Source organism: Emys orbicularis, chromosome 1 (assembly GCF_028017835.1).
Source record: "Emys orbicularis isolate rEmyOrb1 chromosome 1, rEmyOrb1.hap1, whole genome shotgun sequence".
Lineage (NCBI taxonomy): Eukaryota > Metazoa > Chordata > Testudines > Emydidae > Emys > Emys orbicularis.
Window position 1 is genome coordinate 33,242,176 of NC_088683.1, and position 27,075 is coordinate 33,269,250.

The following is a 27,075-nucleotide window of genomic DNA, read 5'->3' on the forward strand; positions in this document are numbered from 1 at the left end:
GGAGGAATTTATCCACACTGTAAAAAGAAATACTGGTTTCAACAAGTAAACTTTTTTGAGTTTCTTTTAAGTTTAGTTTGTGGCATTTAAGTTTAGTTTGCAGCAAACATTTAGTTTTTGGCAATCTGGGGTGTGAATCAACCCCACACTAGCCTGCTGCACACTAACTGTTTCTGTGGACCTTCCTGACCCACACTAACAGTTCCTTAGTGCACTTTGATCTAGTGCCATTTCAAAGTGGGGTAGATCAAAGCGCACTACAGAACTTTTAATGCACAGCAGCAGGGTCCATAAAGACACCTTAATGCACATCCAGCTAAGACGGAATAGACTTACATCCCAGCTTGCTGCAAACTAAATATTCATGTAGTGGAAGTTAAGATTTTACTTAACATCATATTTGCTATAGAAATATTAGTCAGGGAAGAGCATGTTGTTGCAACTGGCCTGTTACATAGAAGGCCAGACTAGATGATCTAATGGTCCATTCTGATGTTAAAAAAATCCATGAAAACTATAAGAGATCTTAAATTCATATATTACCAGGCCAGACGGAACCATTGTGCTCCGGTATAACACAGGTCATGGACATTTCCGGAAATAATTTCTAGAGCATATCTTTTAGCAAAACATCCAGTTGGTGATTGAGAATCCAATGTGATGTTCCAGTGATTAATTACTCTCCCTTTTAAAAATGTTCACCTTATTTCAAGTCTGAATTTGTCTAGCTTCAACTTCCAGACATTGGATCATGTTATACCTTTTTCTGCTAGACTGAAGAGCCCATTATTAAATATTTGTTCTCCGTGTAGGCACTTCAAACTGTAATCAAGTCACCCCTTGACCTTCTCTCTGTTAAGCTAAACAGAGTTCCATGACACTATTATTGTAAAACATGTTTTCTGATGGTGTAATCATTCTTGTGGCTCTTCTCTGAACCCTCCCCAATTTATCAACATCCTTCTAGAATTGTGGACACCAGAACTCAACACGGTGTTCCAGCAGCAGTCACACCATGTGAAATACAGAGGTAAAATAACCTCACTGCTCCTACTTGAGATTCCCCTGTTTATGCATTCAAGGCTTAAAGTCAAGTGCAATATCCTACCTGTCAGCCAATATAAGGAAGTCTTCTGTGGTGTTGAACTGAAGAAGCTAAGAACAAATTAAAATGTAAGAATTCTCATTTGTAAAGTCAGCATAAGAGACTGAATGAATAGTTTTTACATAATTTTAATATAAAATTCAGCTACTTTAACTAGTTTTTTGCATAGCAAAATATAGATATAGCAGATAGAAGTAATAGCAACATCTGTCTCTATCACTGGTGTGGCATGGTATAAAAAGGATTTTATAATGGCATTAAGAATTGCCAAATTCTCAATCCTGCTAGTAGATATCCAGGTATGCATTAAAGAGCATTCAGCAGCCTCTGCTATTTTGCATGTGTGCACAAACATAATAGTTTATTTTATAAACTACACAGTGATGCACATCTGTACATATAAGTGAAGAATCTATAGTGCTTTTTTTCCAGATAAAATCTGAACAGGAAGTGTAGGCTGATTGGTCCTTTTTACTTTATTGCAAGAGATTTATCTACTGTATTATCAAAAAAAAAAAAAAAAAAAAGCAGTTGTAGAAAAATCATTCAGGTGAAAATCCACATGGGTAGTTAAGCTGCATAGCTTGGTAAGTGGCAGAAGTTCTCAATTTTTTTCATCCCCTCATTCAATTGCATGGAATAGATCCTATCTAGATGCACTCCACCTCCTGCCAGTTCCCACGGCTAGTCCCAGGAGGTGCCAGGCACACTGCACTTCAAAGAAGTCACTGTGCAGTAATGTGATGTTCCTGGCATTTGAAAAAGATCAGCTGATTGCAAAAGTACTTCAACAGAAAACCACAGGACAGGGAATATGAACTAGCTGGTGTCCCTCTTCTCTCCCTGCCACCTGTGAGAGTGAAAGTGGGTTTCTTTAAGTTGCTAGACCAAGTAATTTTATCCAAGAAAGGTTTGACATGTCTAGAGAAATAATGTCTGGGGAAAAAAGAAATGGTGGGTCAGCTCATAATAAACTCAATCTCTGAATGCCATTTTAGGAATGTGACTCCTGCTATATCTGGCATATGGGGCTCTTAGGGGACACCCTGGTTAAAAACTAGCAAATCATTACAATAATTAACTGTGGAACCACAGAAAACAGAACATGAATGATAAATAATGCTTACTTAAATTGCAATCTCTTCTGTATGTGACTCTGTGGAAAGCTTTTGCCAGAGATTACACCTTTAAGATTGGGCCTGCCTCTGGTAGAAGCACTCTTTTCTCTTTGGAAGTTAAGACCAAAGTATATTATTTCCCAAAATTAGTAGAGTCCAGTCTTATTGTATCTTGAGTAATTAAAACAGTTTATAGATCAACAAAATAATTTTGTTTAAGGGTAGGTGAGTTCTGTGTGGTTTACCATATATCACCTAAATAGTTTATAAATGGGCAAAGGTGAGTAAAAATTAATGAATATTAAGAACTTTAATCTGAATTAAATCCCATTAGTTCTCTGTTTACCAATATTAGACCTAACTAGGATTACCTGGTCTAATCCTCAACCATTTGGTGTTTTAGCAGGAGAAGTTGTTAATATCTTAAATTAAAATAGCATTTCAATATCCCATTAAATTTATTACAAGAAAATTCAGATCTAATTCCTTGGCAATGCTATGGATAATTTCCATCTCACCAATTCATGTTGAAGACCTGGGGATGTTTCTGAACTGGAGGGTTGCTTCTTCTTGATGCTGCTCAGTGACTGTTCTTTTATTGGCTGTCTTAATTTGGCAGTTGCTGTTTGCTTGCCAGATGAACTGTCATGATCTGCTGTAAAGTTGAGGATGGGAGCAAAGTGCACACTGCTTGTTTACTACAGAGATTTTATACTCTTCTTTGATAATTTTGCTGGTGGTGCAAGATATACCTATTTTTTAGGGCTTGGCTGGATTTAAATTAGTTGTTTTCATTCTTATGTTCATTCAGTATCTTCATGCGGTATCCTTAGGAGCTTATTTTATGTAATCCATTAATGCATATGCATTAGGGTTATAACTTTACCTGAATTTGATAGTTAAACTGCTTTTGTCTCTGTGGCAGGAAATTATCAGAACATTTTTAAAGTTAAGAGTTTTAATGCTTTCCTTTATTTAGTCCATTTTCTGAGCTATTTCTTCAGTTTTATTAGTATTTAATATAAATTGAATTTCTGTTTTCAAAAAGTCCAAGCATTCCTGTTCTCTATATAAAAGCTTTTAGTTCTTATAATAGTCTTTTAAACTTACTTAATTCTTAGAGAGTCTTCAGACTAGAATAGTCTTTAAATAAGTCATTGTCTTTTCTTAACAGTCTTGGAGATGCGATTCTCTTTCTGAGTTGGGTGAAGGAGTTGCTTAAGCATTGTCAAAATAACTAATTATTTTCCCAATTAATATAAATATTCTATACTTACATGGCTTCTTGTAGTTAGCAACCAGTTAGCATGGTTATTAGATTCCAAGTTGGTACATACTGCTTTTTATTATTTATATATCATTAGAAGCTGTGATACAAAATATTTGCAAATACACCTCTACTCGGGAGCCAAAAAATCGCTGTCCTCGGGAGCCAAAAAATCTTACCGCGTTATAGTGAAACCGCGTTATATCGAACTTGCTTTGATCTGCCGGAGTGTGCAGCCCCGCCCCCTCAGAGCACTGCTTTACCGCGTTATATTCGAATTCATGTTATATCGGGTCGCATTATATCGGGATAGAGGTGTATACATTTCAAAATAAGCTTAGCAATTTAAGTATTTAAGAAATAAAAAAAGAGGGTTGCACCAAATGAGTTAGGGCTTGTCTTCATGGTGTGTGAACTTGCACTAGAGGGATATAAATTCAAGTTTGCACTAGTGTGTTGCACAGTAATTGGCCTGTGTGGATCTGCTGGTGTGCACTAAATGGTCCCTAGTGCACGTTAATGTAGTCCCATTTCAAACAGTGCTACATTAAAGCACACCAGGAAATTTTAGTGTGTACTAGAATTCACAGCCCTCTATTGCACCACTCACTGTGTAGGCAAGCCTCAGCTAAGAGGAACCAACATTTTCAAGCATAATTGTTTTCTTAATTTGAAGAATGAAAACTTTAGAGTGTTTGTAAAAGAAATGTATTTCGATATGAATTTTGTGGGTGTTTTAACTGATGCTTTTTCTTGCAAAACGGAGGAGGGTCTAAAGAAAAAGCCCACTTCTGTGTCTTAGTTTATAGCTCTGATAACACATCCCTATATTTCTCTTTAGAATAACCTGAATAAAAAAAAATCTTTTTTTTTACGCTACCAGGTCTTTCTCTAAAACATAAAACTCTTTAAAAAAATTTGTTTTCTTGAGACAAAGATCGTGTCTAAACCAGACAAGTGGGTCTTGTAAAAAGGGAAGTGTCCTGTTCTTTGAGAATATGCTCTTTTGCCCTTTGACCAAAATTGCCCTTGGATTTATAACCTGCCATTTATGGCATTTACAACTTGCAATTAAAATTTCTATTAAATATCTTATGCGAAGCACAAATTGCAATAACAGTACATCTTTTACAACATAATGTTAAAGTATAGCATTAAAACAAAATAGGAGACATAAAAGCTGTATTCTTCTTTGTATAGCTGATGTAAATGTAGAGCAACAAATATAATTTTACTTTTAGATGGTTAAGCCAGATAATTGTGTCTGGAATAGCAGAGTCTATTGCTGTGATGTCCCCTTCATATTTGTGAATCGGGCATTGAGTTGTTATATGTTCCATGGTCTGTTCTGGGTGATCACAGTCGCATACTGGAGAGTCTTTAATTTTCCATTTGTACAGCAAGTATCCGCATCTGTCATAGTTTGTGCCGATACAGTTTAGGGTTGCCCATGAGCTTCATGGGAGATCAAAGCCAGGGATCTTCTGCATCAGCTCTTTCATGAGGTGTTTATATGTGACTTCTTGTGAACTCCATTCAGCTTTCCAGGCTTCATCAGGGTTGAAGTTGCATTGTTGAAGGTTAAATGTGTGGGCCCAAAAGGGTTTACGCGACTTCAGGTGGCAGTGATGGACATTGTTAAGGCCCTGGTGGATGAGAAGGTGTTCATTTTCCATGATCCTCTGGAATTCCCAAAGGGTTGCGGCATCACGTCGAATGGAAGGGGGAGGAATGTGCAACAGCATTGGCAGCCAAGATGTTGAGGTCAAATTGAGGGTTCCAGTGATGCACCACATTGCAGAATTTAGTTGGATATCAACAAGTCAATTATGGCTACTTCCGGTCCATAACTGTGCACAGTACTCAATTACAGAGTACATAAGCCTCATCGCTGATGTCCATGACACTGGGATGCTGATGCTTTTAAACTTGTTCTTGCCAGTTTCTGGACTGTGTTGACCCTTGTCTTCATCTTGACAGCTATCTTCTTCAGATGGTTGTGGAAGGTTAGTGTGCAATCCAACTTTACTCTGAGTTAGGTTGGAGTGGTATCATGTCGCACAGTGTTGCCAAAGGTAACTTTCAGGGTACGCTTAGCGTTCTTGTTATCAAGATGGAATGAAGTGACTGTTGTTTTGTGAGGATTTGGCTTGAGCCTCCATTTCCAGAAATATTCCTCCCTGGTTTGTAGGTCCCTGTTCAGGGTGGACTTGATGTCACAAAAGGTGGCTGCTTGTGTTGCCAGGGCAAGGTCATCCACATATTCAAATTTGCTTGGAGGCATGTCACTCTTGTAAACATTGAAAAGCATCAGCGTGAGTACTGAGCCTTGTGGCAGTCCATTGTTGAGGAACCAGAGCGAACTGACTTCATTGCCCAGGTGGACACGTAGCCACCTATTGCTCAGCATCGTCCATAGTAGGTGTAGTGTGTTGTGGCAGGGGGATGATCCTTGTGAGCTTTAGCATCAGGCTTTTAATCCAGACTCTATTGTGGGCCAATGACAGGTCTACAAAGTCTGTGCTGATCTTAAATTTCTTCTGGAATCAGGCCTTAATATGTGTTACAATGGCCAAAACATGGTCGCAACAACAGCATTTAGGCCGGAATCCCACTTGTTCTTTGGGGATCACTGACTTGACAAGAAGATTGATTCTCTGGAGAATATGTTCCAGGAGTTTGTAGGTAGTTCCTCCCATGCTGTCAAACAAGTACTTTAGTTAGTTAACACCTGCAATATACAATGTGCTACTTTTGATTGATTTGTGCCTTGTTACACTATGAACTTTCTGAAAACTTAATTTCATTAACCATGTGACCATGAATAAATGTGTAATTTCATAGCTCAGAGCTTTCTCCTTACTTGTGTAAAATGCAACTGAAAAACTATAGTCACAAAGAACTATTTTGAATTGTGCTGGTACTTGGGAGTTTTCCTTTCAATTACTCAGTGTAGATTGCTGATACATCTTAACCAGTCCTAGTATATAATGTTTGTATTGGACTTAAACTCCACTGGCTCAAGGAGTAAGGAATCCAGAGGTTCTTTCTATATGTGCTTCTTTTTAAATGAGTTGGCCCATAAATGGTTTTATTTCCAGTACTAGTTTATTGTAGGAAAAACTACGTTAGCTTAGGTGTACAGAATAAGTAAAATACTTAGTTTCAGGATAGGTCATTTAAACAGCTACTATTCCATGGTAGTAAAGAAAAGTCAAATTCCTAGCCATTCTTTTTGAACAGCCTACTTGTAAATCTGAGTTGCCAATTGAGTTGACTATCTAAAACAGCTTTATATTTTTAATCCTATACATAGTGTTCTCAGTTTGTTAAAATCTACAATGACAAGACCAATGGTTAGAGTAAGGAACATGCAGCTACCACTTACACCTATGCAACTGTTCTTTCAATTGTTTTTATGCCATTGCAGAAACTCTTTGACAAATTGTCATTCCTGAGAAACAAGTCCATTCCTGAGAAAGCTCTTTCAACCCAGCTCACACCAAAAAAATGCTTATTGTCAGTTACATTGAGCAGTACTAAAGGAAAAAGATATAATTTTCAGTTTCTTCAACTTGTAGTAATCAACTAATCTTGACAAATGGTACTTTCCAAACAAATAAAGTGATAGGTCCTTAATCCAAAGTGCTTAGATTTAACATAGCAAAAACAAAAGCAGTATGGAGGGGATGTGAGAGGATGAAGGTTACAACAATGAAAGTTCATGAGACTAGTTGAATTTTGTATGCACATCCCTAGTTCTTAGGATTTTTTAAATATAAATTAATTTAATATACTACATTGATGTACATTTTAAAGAATGAAGACCAGGGTAGGAGATTTAAAAAAAAAAAATTTTTTTTTAAAATCACTCGGGACACTAGTGAGTGAAACGTTGTTCCACATATATATTACTTCATTTTTATAGGACTACTTTGTGCTATTGTATGGGCTCATAATCCACACGGGACCAACTATGAAATTTATGCATTATGGTGTGACAGATAAATAACAGAGGCCAAGATCATACCCTCGCATGTTAAAACCAAAAGGAGAAGTCGCTATGGAAGAAAATCTCCATGGGGATGCTTCTGCAGAGTTCTCCTTTTGCGGGGAGAACAGGGTTTACCTATCATGAAAATGACAGAACCCTAAACTTGGCAGAATCCCAAGGATCTCTGTGCTTTCCTACACCTTTGCATTGACTTTAACTCTGATGTATCCCTGGTAGCCTGGCTCATCACACTACCAGTGCCTCCCTCTGACCATAGTGCCCCCAGGTGGAGTGGATTCATCAAAAGTAATACAGCCTGGAGAGTGTACTACGTTCTTTGGAGATTCCACATTGGGTATAGGAGAGATGATGTGCATCTCTTCTGCATCCTCCCTCAGTATAGCCCCTATATCTGGTGAGACTTCTGAAGGGAAAGATGCTTCTGTGAAGGTGACTGAGGCCTAATTTCTAAATAATATGAGGGAGAGCTTCACACAGAAGGTTCCCTCTGTGTGTTGATCTAGGGCACATGATTTGGACCAGGTAATTTAGCTAAACAGATTCCTGAGCAAATAATTAATTGTTTCCCTGTATCTCTAAATAAAGTCTGTCTATAAAGTAGAATAAAACTGCGAGTCTCTGTGTGTAAACTATCATATGTAGTGCCTTATGTATTAACTTGTAAAATAACCCCTAGCTGCAGGCTATGTTTTAATGATGAATGCTTTTTCTTTTGGGGGGCCTAGCATAGACCCTCAGCATTACTTTTTTAAGCAATTGAATTGCAAAGTATAGTTTGTCATATTAGTCTGTTTGTATACAGGTTTTCTGCTGTTATAATTTTGGTCTTTTTTGTTGTTCTTTCAGATATGCTTCCTCGGTAAAAGATGGCTCCCAGTATTTTGTTCTTCTCATTATTACAGATGGGGTTATTTCAGACATGGCTCAAACAAAGGAATCAATAGTTAACGTAAGTTCTATTTAAACTTGGATTTCTATATTTTATAAGCAGTATATTTCCTGGTCTTAATATTTTGGACTGTAAACTCTCTTCTTTCCAAATAATAAAAATTGCCAGGCATAGAGGCCAAATGAAACTAACTGTGAAATTTTAACCAGCTTTATCAAATCAGTGCTCTGAGGAACTTGTGGTCTTCTAGCTGATACTAATATTGATTGTGCAATCTAGAAATAAGTGACTTCTCAGTCCTCTTTATGTCAGATGGTCTTTGGAATGGATATTCCCCATCTCCATGTCCCTTCTGGTCTTACAATCTATGAAAGAAAACCAGATCTTTACTATAAGCCTGGGCTCAGGATGAACCCTCAGGAAAAACTCCTTTCCAGAATTATTTGCCTCCGAGTGTCATGTACTGCAGACTCCAGGTCTCCTTTCGTAGCATAGCTTTCACATGTTTTTGTAAATATTTTTAACTAAAGTCAGTTTCTTCATTGGTTTTGAAGTTTTTCTTCTCAAAACTGCTAAACTTAAAATTTATTTTGACTTTCTGAGACGGGTTTCAAGGACAGCACCTCTCTTCCTCTCCCTCCTCAGAAATGGCAGACAGAGATGGCAGGCTGCAGAAACTCAGCTCCCACCTGATGTGTGGGCAAGGTCTAAATCAACGCAGATGAAATTCCCTTTGCTAAGATAAGGGCAGAATAAGTGGCCTGGAACCAGGTGTATGTTTTTCAAAACCCCTCTGCTTCTCCCCCGGACATGGGACACCTATTGCTTCAGCTTCCAGAACAAGCAGGAAAGTTTCCGTGGAATCTCCTAAACCTCAGGGCAAGACAAGTTTCCCCCATAGCAACCAGGAGGATGAAATTCCTGCTTTCAGCTAGCACAGAGGCAAGGTATATGCTGAGATGGTGAGAGACCAAGCCCCTTCTCACTAGCGGTTTTACCTGCAAGTCCTCATCTGCCTTGAAAGGTGCTAGCTCCTGTGACCTTTCTGAAATTAGTCAGTTGTTTCCAATACCTGCAGCCCACTCCTCATTCTGTGTGACTGATTTGCTATATGTTCAAAAATGCCAAAGATGTGTCTTGGGGGCAACTATGGCTCCATTTGAAAAAAGTATGGTAACAGAAATCTGTCAATCTGCCCGAGGCGTCAGGTGATCAGGCTGAGGCCACAGGATCGTTAGGGGAGGAGATGACGGAGCACACCAAGTGACTGAATTTTAAAGCTTTATTAATAAAATAACAATGGAGAGTGCTGGGGGTTCCCCACGTCACTCAGAGGAAGGAAGAAAGCGTTAGTGCCCCAGGCCCTAAACCACTTTCATACTCGCACACGCACTACCCAGGGCTGGCGAAGCCTGGGTGTAATGTACGAAGAAGGGGAGGAAGAGGTGGACGGGAGTTCTGTCCTGTGCACAGGTCGTCCAGGGTCCGCTGTTGATCTCCTATTTGCTTCAGCTCTCAGAAGGGTTTTAAGTCCTGGGGTCTTTTGGGGGTGTTTTGTTCAGGGACCTCCGTCCCCCTTGCTCTTTGTACCAGTCCAAACCAGCTTTCTGCAGCGTCCTCAGCTTTCCCAAAACATCAGGGACATGGGACTCTGTTTTCGCCCTCGCTGGCCTTCACTGTCTCACCAGTTTTGCAATGCCCTGGCCAGCTGACCCCCCTTTTCCCACGGTTGGTGGGGGTTGGGTAAGAAACAGATGTGGCTGCATAGAGTCTGTTCGAGCACTGTGACCTTGCACTGGAGCCCGTGTCTTATCTTCGGGCTGAGTTGAGAGCTTAAGCGTTGAGTTAACCCATTCTCTTCTCCCTTCCTCCCCCTTCGGCCTCTCGCAACCTGCAAAGGAATCTTCCACTCCATACTCATACCTTTAACCCTTCCCAAAATGGCTTGCGATGCTTGCAACAGCGTTAGCAACATACAATGCTGATCTGCCTCCCCAGGGGACCCCCTGAGGAAGGGGGCCACTGGGTTGTGACAAAAGTGGAATTGCTGTCTAACATCTGATTATCCTTCCAAATATTTTGTTGATAAGCTCTTTGGGGAGTACTGAAACAAAGTTGTCACTGACGCTTTGGAGAACGAATTAATCCCTCCCTCCTTCCAGTGAGAAAATCTCCAAAGTACCGTATCTCAGCAGCTGGTTCCATTTGATCCCCCTGTTCCTCCAGGTTCCAGCATAGATTACACAGAAGTTGTACATTGCTGCCTTTCCTGAGAGTTGGAGAGGATGGGATTCTCTGGAAAAACCATCTACCCCAAAAAGCATCTCTTGTTTTGGGGTTTTCCAAGACTGGAAAGATCCCCCTGCCCAGTCCCCCCCCCCCCCCCCCCAAGAAGACTTCAGGGTGGGCCCTCATCTGGGAGTGAGCAACCTCAGAAAACAAATACTTGAGACAATCGAGGAAGGATATTCAATATAACTCACTTGTTGTCCTAGGGACAAGTTTATCCTTTACTCAAAATAAATAAATAAACCAACACTATGAGAACCTTCGAAGCATCAGAAGATGAAGGGTACAGTAGACCATCTCCTACATACTGGAATAATAGGAACCAGTTCTGTGGAGAGACAAATATTTTGTAAAGGGTACAAGATTCCACAAGATTCTTTTTCTTGCAAAGGGAATTGTAGCATTCAACCCATTCAACAAATCCATACAGAGATCAAGATTCCAGGTGGAAATACAGTAGAATTTCAGAGTTATGAATACCTTAGGAATGGAGGTTGTTCATAACTCTGAAATGTTCGTAACTCTTATTGTTATGGTTGTTCTTTCAAAAGTTTACAACTGAATGACTTAATACAGCTTTGAAACTTTACTATACAGAAGAAAAATGCTGCTTTAACCATCTTAATTTAAGAACATAAGAACGGCCGTACCGGGTCAGACCAAAGGTCCATCTAGCCCAGTATCCTGTCTACCGACAGTGGCCAATGCCAGGTGCCCCAGAGGGAGTGAACTAACAGGCAATGATCAAGTGATCTCTCTCCTGCCATCCATCTCCACCCTCTGACAGACAGAGGCTAGGGACACCATTCCTTACCCGTAATTTAAATGAAACAAGCACAGAAACAGTTTCCTAACCTTGTTAAATCTTTTTTTAAACTTTCCATTTGTTTTTTTTAGTAGTTTACTTTTAATGCAGTAGTGTACTGTATTTGCTTTCTGGGGGTGGGAGGGGAGGTCTCTCTGCTGCTACCTGATTGCATAGTTCTGGCTCCAAATGAGGTGTATGGTTGATGGGTCAGTTTGTAACTCTGAGGTTCTACTGTACTGAAATCCGTCATTACAGCATCATCTTCCCAAAGCTTCAGAATATGAAAATAAATCTCCTGGAGATCTACTGAACATATGATCAGGAGGAGTCATCATCCAAAGATACTTTAGATTCTGCTAGCATAAGAAACATTTTTTATACAAAATATTCTTTTTTTTTTTTTTTTTTTTTTGACACATTTCGACTTGGGTATTCACAAATGCTATATCATCCTTCCCTTTAAGTGAAAGATATGTCTACTCTTGTCAGGATGACCTTCTCATTATGTCCAGGGCCCAGTAGCCACTGTTAAATGATTCAGAAACATGGCTTTGGAAAGATCAATTACAGTCTTCAAAGAACTCCAGTATGTAAGTTATATCCAAGACAATATCTATTTCAGAAAAGAGAGAAAAGAATATGGTGTCTCATTTACCAAACATTAGCACACCTCTACCAAGATAAAATATTTGACTCAGTTCCTGGGCAAGTTGATCTCATAAGTGGATACCCAGCAAAGTTATGGTTTCACTTCCAGCCAGCAACTGAAGTAAATCAATATATAAAGGATCTTGGTCCAGATCCAGTACTAGAATCTTTTGGTAAATTCATTCTAAATATTATTAAAGAGATACCTGATGTCAGGTTCAGAGAGGCTGGTCCTCAGTACAGATACCAGAACTCAAGTAGGGAGAACATATCTGGATTGTTATGTGACTTTTATATGATGAGGGTGTGAATATGGCCCAAAGAAGGTGACATGGACTATGACCTGTCTCGTGACGGAAAGCAGAAGATTCTGGAGCCACTGGTTAGGTAAGTGGTGTAGTCCAGAAGGTTTTGGTTTTGTGGAACATTGGTCCACCTCTTATAGGGAAAGGGGTTGGATGGCTTCCACCTCACTAGAAGGGGGACCAATCTCCTCAGGACAGGCTGGCTAGAATAGTCATGAGGGCGCAAAACTAATATCAAAAGTGGAGGGTAAAAAGAGGGTAGGTATGAACACTCAGCACAAAATCGAGATGTTAAGAACAACATTAATCAAGAAAAAAAGGACATGAAGAGAAGAAATTCTTGAATTACCCATACACCAGTGCAAGGAGCCTGGGTAACAAACAAGAGGAATTGGAGTCATACATTTATGAGAATAAATTCGATCTAGTTAGTATTACTGAAACCTGGTAGGATGATCCTTGCTATTGGAATGTTAAAATCAATTATTATAACCTATTTAGGAAGGATCAAGTGGGCTAAACGGGAGTCGGGGTGGCACTCTATGTCAAAAATGGTATTACCTGTTTCTCACTCATTGATAACTCAGAAGAAAATGATCTTAAATGTGTATGGATCAATGTCAAAATAGATAAAGCATAAGATGGGGTATTAATTGGTGTCTTTTGCAGACTGCCAAATCACATTAGGGAACACGATGACCACCTCTTTACGCATTTATCTATAATGTGTAAGGAAAAAACCTGTGTGATCATGGGGGAATTCAGTTTGAGTGACACATTTTGGAAGTCTCACGCTACTAGTACTAAAACATCCTTGGACTCTGAACATAATAGATGACAATTTCCTAACTCAAGAAGTGTTACAGCCAACACAGGGAATTCTTTATTAGATCAGGTCCTAACAGATAAAGAGTAACTGATCACAAAACTAAAAATGTTAATGGTAGCTTAGGTACAAATGATTATGACTTGATCACATTTATAATGTCTCTCCCCACAACTACTGAAACAACTTTCTTGGTAGTTACAGGGGTCACCAGATATGAACACTAGCTCTCAGGGAGCCTTCTCCTGTATCAGATCCTTAGCCCCACGTCCAGGAATTGCCCCTGGATGCCCTAAAGCCCACTTGCTCATCAGTGCCCTTTCAGATACCTGAACTCTTTCTCTGGCTGATGCAGCTGCATTGGTTTCCTCTCACTCTTTCAAGCTAATTCCCAGATATACTTGTTCCATTCCTCAATCCAGGCACATGACGGCCATCCTCCACTAATTTATAACTCTTCATTCATCTGAGACACTGGGTCCTCCAGTGGGTCAACATCTGAAAAAATCTTAAATTCTGTTGACCCTCCCCCAATGTTCCCTTTAATTTTTTACATCCATGTGCGGAATGAAATTTGTTATGTGCACCTAAGGAGATGATGTGTGGCGGGAGTGGGGCCGAGAGGTTTGGAGGGGGTTCAGGGCTGGGACAGAGGGTTGGGGTGCAAGGGTGAAGGCTCTGAGGTGGGGCCAGGGATGGAGGGGTTTGGGATGCAGGCAGGGGTGGCTCTGTTTTTTTGCTGCCCCAAGCACGGCAGTCAGGCAGCCTGCGGGCGGTCCGCGGTCACGCAGATTCAGCGGCGTTTCTGCGGGTGAATCTGCCGGTCCCGCGGATTCGGCGTACCCGCCACCGAATTACCACCGAAACCGCGGGACCGGCGGACCTCCCGCAGGCACACTCTCACAGCGACCGGCAGGCCACCCCCCGCGGCTTCCCGCCCCAGGCACGCGCTTGCTGCGCTGGTGCCTGGAGCCGCCCCTAGGTGCAGGCTTCCCCAGGGCTGCGTCGGGGAGAGAGGACTCCCCCCAGCCCTCTCTCACCACAGCAGCCCGGGGCCGGGGGAGAGGCGCCTCCCGCCAACTGCAGCAGTTTCAGGGCCAGGGGAGAGGTGTCTCTCACTGGCCGCGGCAGATCCGGGGTCAGGGCCAGGGGAGAGGTGCCGGCTGCAGCAGCTCTGGGTGCAGGGCCGGGGGAGAGGCACCTCTCCCCCCTGCGTGGCCCTTGATAGCCTGCTGTATGGCCATGCAGCTGCGCAGCTTAGAGGGAACTTAGTCCTCCCCCTATGAGGTCTCCCTCTAACCCCCTTTTTCTCCCTCTCCTCTGGAAATGGAGGCTTGCCCACTTGGAAAGCAGAAAGCAGAAAACAAGGGTGTGAAAGTACGAAACAGTCCCAAAACCACATTGATTTGTTCTCTGGGCAACACCTTGAGCGTATCCCTAAATGCTTTATTCAGCTGTCTGATAGGAGCACTTGAAAACTGATCATATTGATGGAGGGATTGGAAGGAGGGGAAGAAGATGGTTTACTGGTTTGTGCCCACAGCTGTTTCTTCCCCTTTGAGGTAAAACTGCAGGGAATGAATGACAGCTTTTACACCTGTAAAGCTGGGGGTTGATGGTGGGGATAGAGCACTCCTGCCTGCAGCCAAAGCCCGCCCTGTCATGGCTGCTCCATTTTCCACCTTTCATTGTGCAGTGTGTGCGGGTGAATGAGCAAACAGAATGCCTGCAAAGAATGTTGCTGCAGAAAGAGGAGAGTTCGAATGGTTCTTTGCTCCTTTTCCAGCTCAGCCTAAAGGTTGGGAGCATAGCTCCTTCCCTCCCTCACAGCCAATAAAAGGGCTTCTTAGAGCTAGAGGAATGACCTTTGGTCCATCCTGACACCAAGCTGGGCATCCTTCCAGGTTAAAAAAATCCAAACAAACCACCAAACCCAGCTCAGCTGTCACTACTCCCTAAAATGACTAAAACCAGTTATTTTGTTTCAGTAATTAATAGTTCCAGTCAAAACATGTTTTATGTTAAAACAAAGTCTACAATAATAAAACTGCTTTGCACGGTTGTGGAAATACAGCTAAATGGCTGTATCTTTAACTTGGCGTAAGTGAAATGTTGGAGATATCTATACTTTTTATTTTTATGGAGCTATGTTAATTTTTCTGCCTGGATTCTTGAGATTAAAATCTTATTACATTTATTTAATCCATTTGTTACCTTGACAAAAATATGAAAATGAATTGCTATCAGATAACGCTTTTTTCATTAATTACTAAGAAATCTGTTTCTTGGTGTAATAAGACAATGAAGATCATGAAGTCTGATCCATGTAAAGTTCAAGCAGAATATATTTTCAGTGGTTTAGGTATAAATGATGTTTTCAGGCACTGAGCATAATCTTTCTCATTACTGGTATGTCACATGCACTCTACTTCCATGGAAAAAACTATTAATGTAGTGTTAAAAGTTGCAACATTAAGCACTTATTCAGGAGATGCCAATGGTAAGGTTGCATTCATAAACTTCACTTCCCCCTCTTACAGGATTCATACGTGTAGCATCTTGTAGTACTGTATACTGCCTTGTGTATACCAGACAGAGTCCATGAAAGTAATTTATATTCAAAATTGTAATAAAAATTGTAGGGTATTTTATTTATTAAATATATCTGAATACATTTTATAATACAGTAACTATAGTTACACTGTGCAGTGAAAGTAGTACTATATATACTGAATGTATACTGCAGTTACAATTTAATTACACTGCAATCATATTTTTGATAGCTACAGTTAACTACTGGGCTGATATACTTATTACCCTTTAATTTAATATTTAATACATTACCCTGTAATTACTCTGTTATACTTTTTACATATATATTCCTAATACAAGACACCTCTACCCCAATATAACTCTGTCCTTGGGAGCCAAAAAATCTTACCGCGTTATAGGTGAAACCCCGTTATAGCGAACTTGCTTTGATCCACCGGAGTGCACAGCCCCGCCCCCCCAGAGTGCTGCTTTACCGCGTTATATCCAAATTCGTGTTATATCGGGGTAGAGGTGTACTATAACCAGAAGGTTAACTACCTGGATTACATGTTATAATTACACTGTAACTGCAGTCATTTCCTGGTATCTTAACTGTATACCATATTAGGTATAATTTCATTTGACATGATCTACATTATAAAAAAAAGTCCATTTCAGAGGGAGTAATTTAAGGCAAATTTGTCTGTTTTCAAGAGTTGTGTGCTGTGTTAGTATTAAATTTGTCTGTCATATTTTCTTGCTCAAGTAAATTAGCTCCTGGACAGCATTCTAAAATATCAAAAGTGACAAATAGCGATGGAATATATAAAAAGAAAAGTATGTGTGTTTCAAAAACAACTTGCTTCCCTACAATTGCTATTACACCTCTACCGCGATATAACACGAATTTAGATATAACATGGTAAAGCAGTGCTCCGGGGGGCAGCGGGGCTGCGCACTCTGGCAGATCAAAGCAAGTTCGATATGACGTGGTTTCACCTATAACGCAGTATAGATTTTTTGGCTCCCGAGGACAGCGTTATATTGGGGTAGAGGTGTATGTGAATTTGTACATGTATGATTTTGGCCAATATACAGGTTCTGCTTAGAATGACTTTAAAGATTTCAAAGTTTAGCAGTATGTCCAGGCAGCTAGTTCCAGAACATTTCCTTAAACTTGCAGATGTTTTGTGCTGCCATCAGGGAAAGGAAACCTAAAATATTTATGACATTGCCTTTGTGAATTTACAAATATTTTATTCACGTAAAGCTGTATATCATCTATCTGATTTTATAGAATAAAAACCTTGAAGTATCTATTCTTTTTAAAAGATTTACCTTTCACAATTTTATTTTATGTTACTCATCCTATTTTCTTTTTCTCAATTTCCTGGCTAATTAATTTTAATTAATATTTCTTTTATGGAAGAAATGTAAAGTCTTATTTCTGAGAGGCTCCAAGAATAGAAATAGTACATGTGCAAAGAAAATTAAGTTACTTGCTTCCAGATAGATATATGGTATCTTGAAATTCTGTGTACTTTACTGTGTGTTAATTAAGCATCAGGTTCTGCCATTGGATGCCCATTTGCAACTCTTATTTGCATTGATTAATAAACTGCTATAGGAATTTTAGTTGTGCACTCTTAATGTGCCTTAATAGAGTTTGTTGCATTTAATCATTTTTTTTATTTTATATGAATCATAAAAAGACAAATTATGGGGAAATAACAAACCAAAACTCAAAAGAACAAAATGATCAACTTTCATACTATCTTCATCCAAGATTTTTATATAACTTAAAGCAGACAACTTACATGTATTTTTCTTTGGTATTTTTTCCTTTCCTCCTCACAATATAAGGAGCTGTACATGTTTTTAATCCAATTATCTTTCAAGTCCAGCATAATATTTGCAGATTATACTGTGTATTAAATCTGTTTTCTTCCTGTTTTGAAGGCATCAAAGCTTCCAATGTCAATAATTATAGTAGGAGTTGGACCAGCAGAGTTTGATGGTAAGTGTTCTGGTATCAATATGTTTTTCCTAAATTGCTTAGCCCTTCTATTTCAATAATATAATGGCTCTTCAGATAAATTCTGTGCTTTTTAAAGAACAGCATAATATAGAACAAGCTATGAACAATGTTGAAGTTTCCAGCTGACTTGATGATTGATAGCTCAACATGCTTACAAGCCTGCGTGTGGAGTTATTTTGCCCCTAAGGACACCTGTTCAGTTCACAAAACCATATATGGGCTCTTCATTTATAATGCTCCACAAGCTGTTATGTAAAAAGAGAAAAGCAGAGAAGTGGGTAGGATATGCTCAAGAAGTTTTGCTGAACAGATACTTAGTTATTTGTGCAGTTTCAGATGGCTGGTAGTATTGACTGTATGCTTGATCCTTCTAACTGCAGTAACCAAATAAATAAAAGAACTCTGAGTAAATTTAAGATATTATCTAGATTATATTTAATTTTCATATAATAAATGTGGTTATATTATTGTCTCTTGATTTGGCATTAGCATCGTTTAGCAACAGTGTTGGGAGAATAGTACAGTGTGAACAAAAAAGTACCAACATTTTAAAATTCTTCCAAACTTTAGAACAGAATCCTGACCCTCGATCCCCCGACAGGTACAGAAAACCCTAAATGCACCCAAGCAACATCCAAGCTGTAGAGAGGCCACCTGAGTGGGCCTGCACTCCCCCAGCATTCTACAAAGCTATATTCTGTGGCAGGTATCAGCACTTCAACATAGAGCTCACAGGGAAGAGCAAGAAGTGTCAAGTTGGTCTACAGACATGAGACCTATTGAACATCATCCCTTGACTCCTTAGAGAGGTGGAGAATGGGGGCTACAGTTACCACTGCATCCCTGAGGTTGCAGTTGTAGCTCCAGAAAATGTTGACCTATATTTAGGCTTAGCAGAACTCGATTGTTACTTTGTTTTGTATAATTTTAACAGATAATATCAATGTTTGTTTTTAAGCATTCTTTTTTCCTGTTATATCAGTTATATTTTCACTGTTGCATAGAATTATGGGGTTTATGCATTTTTTTTTCTTGTTTTATCTATTTGAATTTTCAGACTTGCAGTAAATTAGAGGATGGTCAGACAAATGGTTGCGGTCAGGCAATAATTATTCAATGACAGTAGATGTTGAGATTCAAAAAGTTAAAGCTTTATAACCATTAAAATACAAATTGTCAATATCAGATATCAAAATATGCAAAGTAAATATCCTTAAATCAAATGTTAATATGTTCTCAAGCAACATTTTTCTTTATCTATCTGTAAATTTTGATTATTATCAATGGAAGTATTATTTTTATTTGGTTTGTGGGTGTGTGTGATGAAATTGACATTTATCTATTAAAACAACCTAGACCTTCCATGCCTGCCCATATTTGTATAAAATGGATATGTTTTCATTTGTCTTCAAGCAAAAAGAAGCCATACTTGCAATATCTACAATACATAAAAAGTATGGCAAGGTTAAAAAGTGACCATCATTAATAGAGAATAGAACTTGCAGTTCATGTACTTATAATTGTCTGTCATAGGATCAAAGTAATAGCCCTGCTGGATCAGTCCAATGGTCCAGTTAGTGCCATATCTATCTTAAATTGTAACCGGTACCTGATGCATTAGTGAAAGGTACAAGAAACTCTGAAGTGGCCAATAATGAAATAACCTGCCCATAGGAGATTTTGTCCTCAACCTTTCAATTAGAGGTTGTCTTATACCTGAGAAAGAAAAAAATAAACCTAGGACTCAGATCCAGTAATGAAACAACAGAACAGATCACCATGAATAAAAAAACTAAAGAAATAGGGATCAGTAGGATAAGATACGTACTATCAAGTTTCACCCAAACTGAGTGTCCAGAATTAAACAAATCCATTTTTTCCTCTATGCCAGTCCTGGAAACACTGATACCATCATGCCCTGCAGGAGTTGCAATCCCCATGCACCTTACTAAACATATGGCAATGATGAATACCTGATTGTCCACATGTGAACTAACAGGAAACATTACACATTTTTATATTTTCTTTTAATCACTAATGCAAAATTTGCTATGAATCTTGAAAAGGGCTTCCTGATATTAGGTGGGGCTGGGGGTTAGACCAACTTTAAAAGGAGGATGTATTGTAGCAGAGCACTGATAGGCTATTCTGTTAGGAGAGGGAGCATCTTTCTGTCCTGAACTGGAGGAAACTAAGTATTTGTCTTCATTCAGAGTTCCTAAACATGGGGGAGGGGGAGAGTGGAAAACAAGAGACTCCTATAAATCTTCTGCTTTTAACTAGCCAGCAAATGACTCTCCAGAGCATTTTCTCCCCAGAAAAGAACTTGGGAATCAGTTACAGAACTACAGGCAGTTCTCTCAAACAGACCCCTCAAACTTAAATAAATTTTACAGCTATGAGTAAAAAATGATAATCCAATGGTGTGGGCTGATCAGAGGATAAAACTAGAGCTGTCCAAAACTTGGGTTTTCTAGTTAGGGAGAAATTGATATTTCAGAGATGGGATTAATTTCAAATCAGACCAAAATCAAAATTTTTCAAAATTTCTCATGAACCAGAAATCCCAAAAAAACACTGGAAACACCAGCACATGGTGTTTCCCAAACAAAATATGTTTCCCAAGACCAGCAGCTCTGACTGAGATTGACACTATCAGTTTCACCATTATCATCAGCCGTGGAACTTACAAGAATGTCAGTTTCAGTCAGTAGCTGCTGGGCTCCCAGAGTCTATGACTCTGGGGCAGACACACTATACAGACTGCCCAGGCTGCAGATCCCAAGGCTTCCAGACACCTCGGCCAGCTGGCTCCCTAGGCTGCCCACTTGGGATTTGGGCAGCACAGGGAGCCAGCTAGCCCAGGCATCTGGAAGCCCTGAGTCCAGGGCCCAGGGCAGTCCACATGGCAAGGCTGCCACAGATCCTGGGAGCCCACCCTAGGACATCTCAGCTCAGCAGCCAGGGGTCAAGAGCCTCTAGGGTTTCCAGGCTTCCAGCTCCACAGAAGTCCATGTGGTAAGGCTATCACAGACCCTAGTAAGGCTACCACAGACCCTGGTAGCTGGGAATCCTTGGTCCCAGGACAGTCCATATGGTGGAGCTGCGGACCCTGGAAGCTGTGGAGCAGTCCACAGGGTAGGTCTGCCTCAGAGCCACAGACCCTGGAAGCCCAGGTTCCCTGGTCCTGGGGCAGTCTGCATGGTGGGGCTGCTTTGTTGCTATAGTCCGTGGAAGACCAGGGTCCCCAGTCCCAGGGCAGCAGTCTACATGGTAGGCTTCTCCTGGAGCCTTGTCTCTAGAAGCCCACGGGCCCCAGCAACCCACTAGGTGAGTTGGTAGGGAACCTTGCAAGGTTCAACAGAACACTGTCTGTGAATGAGCAAAAGTTCATTGAACTGGACTTGCTTCTGTAAGACATTTCAGGTTTGAAGAATAGGACATTTCCTTTCAACCAGTTCTAGATAGAACAACTTGCAAACCAAATTATAGCCAGAAAGTTGAGCATTTTAAAGACTTCAGAATATGGTGCATCTCATTAAAAATATAACACTTGTACAATTAGCTTTGAATCAGTTTTTTCAATCCATCTACGTAGAATAGATGTGATACCACAAAACTCTAACTTGGAGCTCAATTCAGTGGGTAGCACAAAGATCACAACACTTTCTGATGTCTTCTGGAAATAGGTTACAAAAAAAAGAAACTTATGGTTGAAGGCAAAAAACTTCTAATCTTCCTAGACTTTAGATCCTTTTTGTAAATGATTTTCTTCTGTGCTGGGTCATAGTACTAATCACTTATGATATTTCTACTTCAGTTTTGTTATTAGCTAAGCTTCAGGTGATATATACAGCAGTGATAGCCTCAGCAGTGAAACTGATGGAAAAAATCAAAAAGGAAAAAATGAATGTCTGAGGAATCAGAGGCAATGGATTTGCACAGGTGTCACTTAAAGCAGATTTTGACCTGCAGAACTCTTATTACTGGTTCTGATGCACAAGAAAGAAAAAAAAAATCAAACTTCTATTTATATTCCAGGTTAAGTTCATGGGGAGAAAAAAATTTACTTGTAAACTAAGCACATTCGCTCTTGAAATCATTGACAGACCATAAAAATGTGGTGTCATTTTTAGTCACTTTTTAGAATAGAAAATCACTTTAGTTTTTCTAGTTCTATCCATGTTGGGGTATGATTGTTTATTAATGTGCTGTAGATATTCACATGCAAATCAGTTATGCCCTGTCAAATTAAAAAAATTATGTAAACACTGAACAAATTCCTTACCTAAAGTGTTACATGATCAATTTACTATCATAATCTTCAAGAGTTTGTTACTACTAGACAGTGACAGTCATTACATTTCCAGATGCAAGTTTGAATCACTCCTGCCTCATGCCATACCAAAAGATGTCAAAGGCTAAGGAAAAAAGGTTTCTTTACCTGGGGAGAAATAGAGAATAGTTGTGAAATTTATTTTACTGCTAAAGTGCAGTTAACTGAAGGAATGGGAGTTAGAAGAGAGTCCCACACTCAAATCTGGGTATAAGGCTACAGTGCTGTTTCCATGTTACTGCTACTCCAGTTTATAGACTACAGCTCTAGAGTGGGGTAGGATTTAAATTATCCAAAAAGTTTTGTACTGGCTTTCCATACCAGGGTTTATTTTGTGCTAAAGAAGTAAATAAAATTATAAATACAAGAAACAGATTGTTCTGTGAATGGTAGGAGGGTGCAAATTAACTGTTGTACCTTATACATTTTGTATAAAGGAGGATCTTAAGAGATGCCTTAAATTAATAGAAAGGAAGGCTTTTTGTTGCTCTGGGTTCAGAAGGATCTAAAGTTTCTTTTTGATAACATAGTTTTGTTGGGTGGCTGAAATGGCAAGTGGATAAACTACTTTTTTTTTTTAAGCTATGGAAGAATTGGATGGTGATGTAGTCAGAGTCTCCTCAAGAGGAAAATATGCAGAAAGGGATATTGTACAGGTGAGAGAAAAATTATTATTAATGTGCATTGATAAAAGTAAACATAGTTCAAATTGAAGTATTTTGTATGTACTAGGAATATTGATATATAAAATTTAAGAATGCATTAGATATTAGCTGATAATGCGTTTCCCATTGAACAAAGTGTTCAAAACAAGTATGCACCACCTAGTATCGTAATTCATGTTGTTAATTCAGTTATTATTTAGAGATTAAATCAAGACAAGCAAGTCTGAGTAACTACATGATACATTAGAATTAATAATGACCTTTTATCTGTTTTAGCCTCACAATATAGTATTGTACTAACATTTGTCTTTCCGCTTTTTTCCTGATTAACAGGGAACACTTCCCTAGGAATGAGTACTCATTCTTTACTCATCTTTAAAGACAAACAGAAGTCAAACTACACTTGGACTCTGTAACACTATACATAGGGCCCTACCAAATTCATTGTCCATTATGGTCAATTTCATGGCCATAGGATTTGAAAATTGGTAAATTTCATGTTTTCAGATATTTAAATCTGAAATTTCACGGTGTTGTATCCGTGGGGGTCCTGACCCAAAAGGGGATTGTGGGATTGGGGGTCACAAACCTGTTATGGGGGGATCATAAGATTGTCACCCTCATTTCTGTGCTGACTTCAGAGCTGGACTCTGAAGACAGCAACCTCCTGCAGCTGCAGGAGGTTCCTGCAGGTGGACGTGGGTCTGATCTCCCCCGGGCTACTGGGAGTGCCCCAGCCAGGGGCTCTCCGCGGCTAGTCTTGGCCAGCTTGGGAGGGACAAGACTTGCTCTTCCTCTGCATGTCTGCTCTTGGGTACCTCTCCCAGCTGCAGAAAGCTCCGCACTCCCCACCCCAACACACACACTGCTTGCCCCCATTGCCCTGCAACCGCAGGGGGAGGGGTCACTGTACAGGCTGTGCCCCCCCGTTCCAGATGCAATTTTATTAGTGTGTTTCAATAAAATAAAGAAAGCTCATGTGAACTTGATAGGATTTATTGATAGACACTTTGCAGCAACAAACACCACTAAGGACTCAACTCCCTGATTGGTAGATACGGGCATCTGAGACAGTTTTGTAGGGTAGTGATCTCAATTGGTAGCCTCAAACTTGAGAGCCACAGCCTTACGTTAACAAAAACACGTGGAAAAAAAAGTTCTTGTTTCAAAGGTCATTAATTGAATGTCAGCATGGAGCATCCAGCAGCCGTGCCTTTCTTCATTCCCTGTCTCTGTGCTGAAACCACCTGTCCTTGTTTAAACACTGCTCTCTCTGCATCCATGGAGTTCATTGGAATCGTCCGACAGTGCCGAACTAGCCTTGCAAGATGGGGGATTCTGCCTTCCGCTGAGTTCCAAAACTGTAGCACAGGCAAACTACACACCCCTTCTTTTGCAATATTTTTGTAAGCAGGCAGCTCCTGCCTACAGTTTTATCAAAGCCAGGAATTGCATTAAGCAAAGTTAAATCTACTAGCAACAGGTGCATTTTTGCAGGGTCAAAAATATGCACTGCTTTTAGGAACCCTGCTGCAGGTTGTTGAAACTTTTGAGCCATTTTTGCTACATTGCTGGACTCTTCCCCATGGTAGTAGAATTGTCTGAGTAGAATTGCCATGCAAGAAAACATCTGCTGAGCACTGGCATTTAACTCAGCAGTATCAGTGTGATTTTCGTTTGACTGTGCTTCAGCCCAGAACAGTACATCCATTACTTTGTTGTACACTTAGTGGATTGTGACATGTTGAGAGTCAAACCAAGTGATTAAGTCCATGAGTCCTGTGGCATTTTTGGCAACAAACTGAACTTCCTCATTGAGCTGAGCAGCGTTTAGAAGGGTTGACATTCTGTTAAAACCTGTGTTTTCGGAGTCACTGTCAGCTCTTCTGAGACAAACTCAGAGTAGTACTTCAGGTGAGCTGCATGGTACTGGACAGCCCGAAACCAGGAATTCCAATGAGTAATTACTGGCACTGCAGGAAGTGCAATTTTTTGTTCTCCAATTTCAATCATTTCAGTCGTGTTTGCAACGTGCTGCCTGTATTGAAGTTTGTGGCTAGGGCAAAGTTTAAACATCTTTTTAATGTACTTGACCAGTTTATCAACTTTACCAAACTCACATCTCCACAGCTCACTGAAAAGAGAAATTATATGTGCGTTACATGTAATATGGACAGCATTAGACCCTGGAGAACCAATTTGAAAGATTTCATCATGTAAGTTGCATTGTCGCTTATGAAAGCAGATACTTTGTCTGAGTTCGCACTATATTTAAAAACTTTTAATTATTGCTTGAGAAACTAGTGTAGTTAACAGCATCCAAATAAATGCAGTCGGCGAACACTGTTAGCTTTCCTGTCTGTACATCTTTGGCCTTGTCAGAAATAAAATCAAACAGAACATGCAGTACATAGTTGTCTTGCTCATCTGTGGACTCATCCAAAATAATTACAAAAGACTCACATGAGTTAATTGGAGACTTCTTCTCCTCAAAATGTGTAGCAAAAACCTTTGGAAGGTAGTTCTGTCATAGCTTATTAGCACTTGGTAAGCAACTGCATTTTGTACATTCCGTTGAATGAATTCATACAGCTTTGGGTGATCATGTTTTTTCAATGGTATATTAGCACTTGCCAATGCATCCACAAGTTCCATTCTAGCTAAATGACAGATCTCGGAGTTCTGTCATCTTCTTAAAAAGAGAATAAATTTGTTTTTTGTTTTTTTAACTTTTCATTTACCAGCAATTCACTATCTGCAGCCCTCTTTCTGCTTTGATGGGTTTCCGAGTCTAATTGGCGCTGAACTGTTGCCCAACATGTGTGAGGCAATGAAACATTGCAACTTGTACAAAATAGTTTGTCACCATTGGCATGTAGAGTTTGGCTTCCTAATTCTTTCACCCGATCCGCTGCAGTAATCATTTTTTATTTACTTTGGACACTCATTTTACAGTAGTTGCATGTGTCTTCTGGTAGACAGTCAGTTGAGACCACTACAAAACCTCCCTAATGTCCATATCTACCAATCAATGAGTTGAGCCCTGTGTGCAATTTGCTGCTGTAAAGTGTCAATCAAAAAATTCTGTCAAGTGCCTCACTTTTTATTTTTCTTGAAATAAGCTAATAATTGCACCAGGAAGGGGCGGGGGGCGGGGAGTTCCCTGTACAACGTCCCCTCCCCAGGCAGCTGCAAAGGGAGGGGGACAGGAAGCGAGTGGGGAGGAAGAGGTGCGGAGCTATCTGCAGCCGGGAGAGATACCCGAGAGCAAGTCCTGTCCCTCCTCCAGTCCAGCCAGAGCGAGGAGCCCCCTTTGGTGGGGAACTCCCAGCAGCACAGTGAAGATCAGATCCAACTCCAAAAGCCGCCTCCAGCTGCAGGAATTTCTGGGGGTGTTGCCCAGTCCCAGAGTGTCCTGCAGCAGGGGGAGGCACCCAGAGGTGGGTCTGGTCTCCCCCTCATCCCAGAGCAGCTGTACAGGGGATGGACAAGTCCTGTCCCTTCCCAGGCCAGCTGGAGCTAGGAGCCCCCTTGCTGGGGCACTCCCAGCAGCAGGGGGAAGATCGGACCCACCTCCACAAGTCTCCTCTAGCTGCAGGAACCTCTGGGGCTGTTGTCCAGTTCCAGAGCATCCTGCAGCAGGGCGGCGGGGGCATCCGGAGGTGGGTCTGGTTTCCCCGCTGCCACAGAGTGGCTGCACAGGGGCTGGAGAAGTCCTGTCCCTCCCCAGCCCAGCCGGAGCTAGGAGCCCCCTTTGCTGGGGCGCTCCTAGGAACAAGGGGAGATTGGATTTCACAGCGAAGGGCTTATTTCACGGTCCGTGGCACATTTTTCACGGCCATGAAATTGATAGGTACCATAACTATACATGTGAAAGTAACAAAGCTTTCTTCTTTGAGTCAAGTACATTGTACACGTCCATTCCTCTGTAGGTATGTACACGTCTCATGCACAGTTGTCAGAGATTTTTTCCTCAGCAGTACCTGTTGGGGCAGTGTGAGCCTCCTCTGGTGCCCCTGACGCCCCTCAGTTCCTTCCTTCCACCAGTGATGATTGTTGGAGCTCCAATCTTTGCATCTGCAAGTCTTACCTCAGTAGTACCTGTAGAGTTAGTTTTTAGTCTACTGTAATGTATTTGTATAGATTTAGATATAAGAATAAGTTTAGGATAATCCTATTATAGAAAATTACTAACAGTTTCCAGTTGGGTACCAGGCAGTACTAGACTAAACAC

At 40.4% G+C, this 27,075-nt stretch overlaps 1 protein-coding gene across 1 annotated transcript in view; it reads left to right on the top strand.

The window, feature by feature from the left end:
- The window catches only part of CPNE8 (copine 8), a 250,005-nt gene that overhangs the window by 213,349 nt on the left and 9,581 nt on the right, over window positions 1-27,075 (top strand). The window contains exons 17-19 of the mRNA XM_065399630.1: window positions 8,352-8,454; window positions 17,762-17,819; window positions 22,759-22,832. Of these exons, the coding sequence (XP_065255702.1) occupies window positions 8,352-8,454; window positions 17,762-17,819; window positions 22,759-22,832 (235 nt within the window). The remainder of the gene's footprint in view (window positions 1-8,351; window positions 8,455-17,761; window positions 17,820-22,758; window positions 22,833-27,075) is intronic.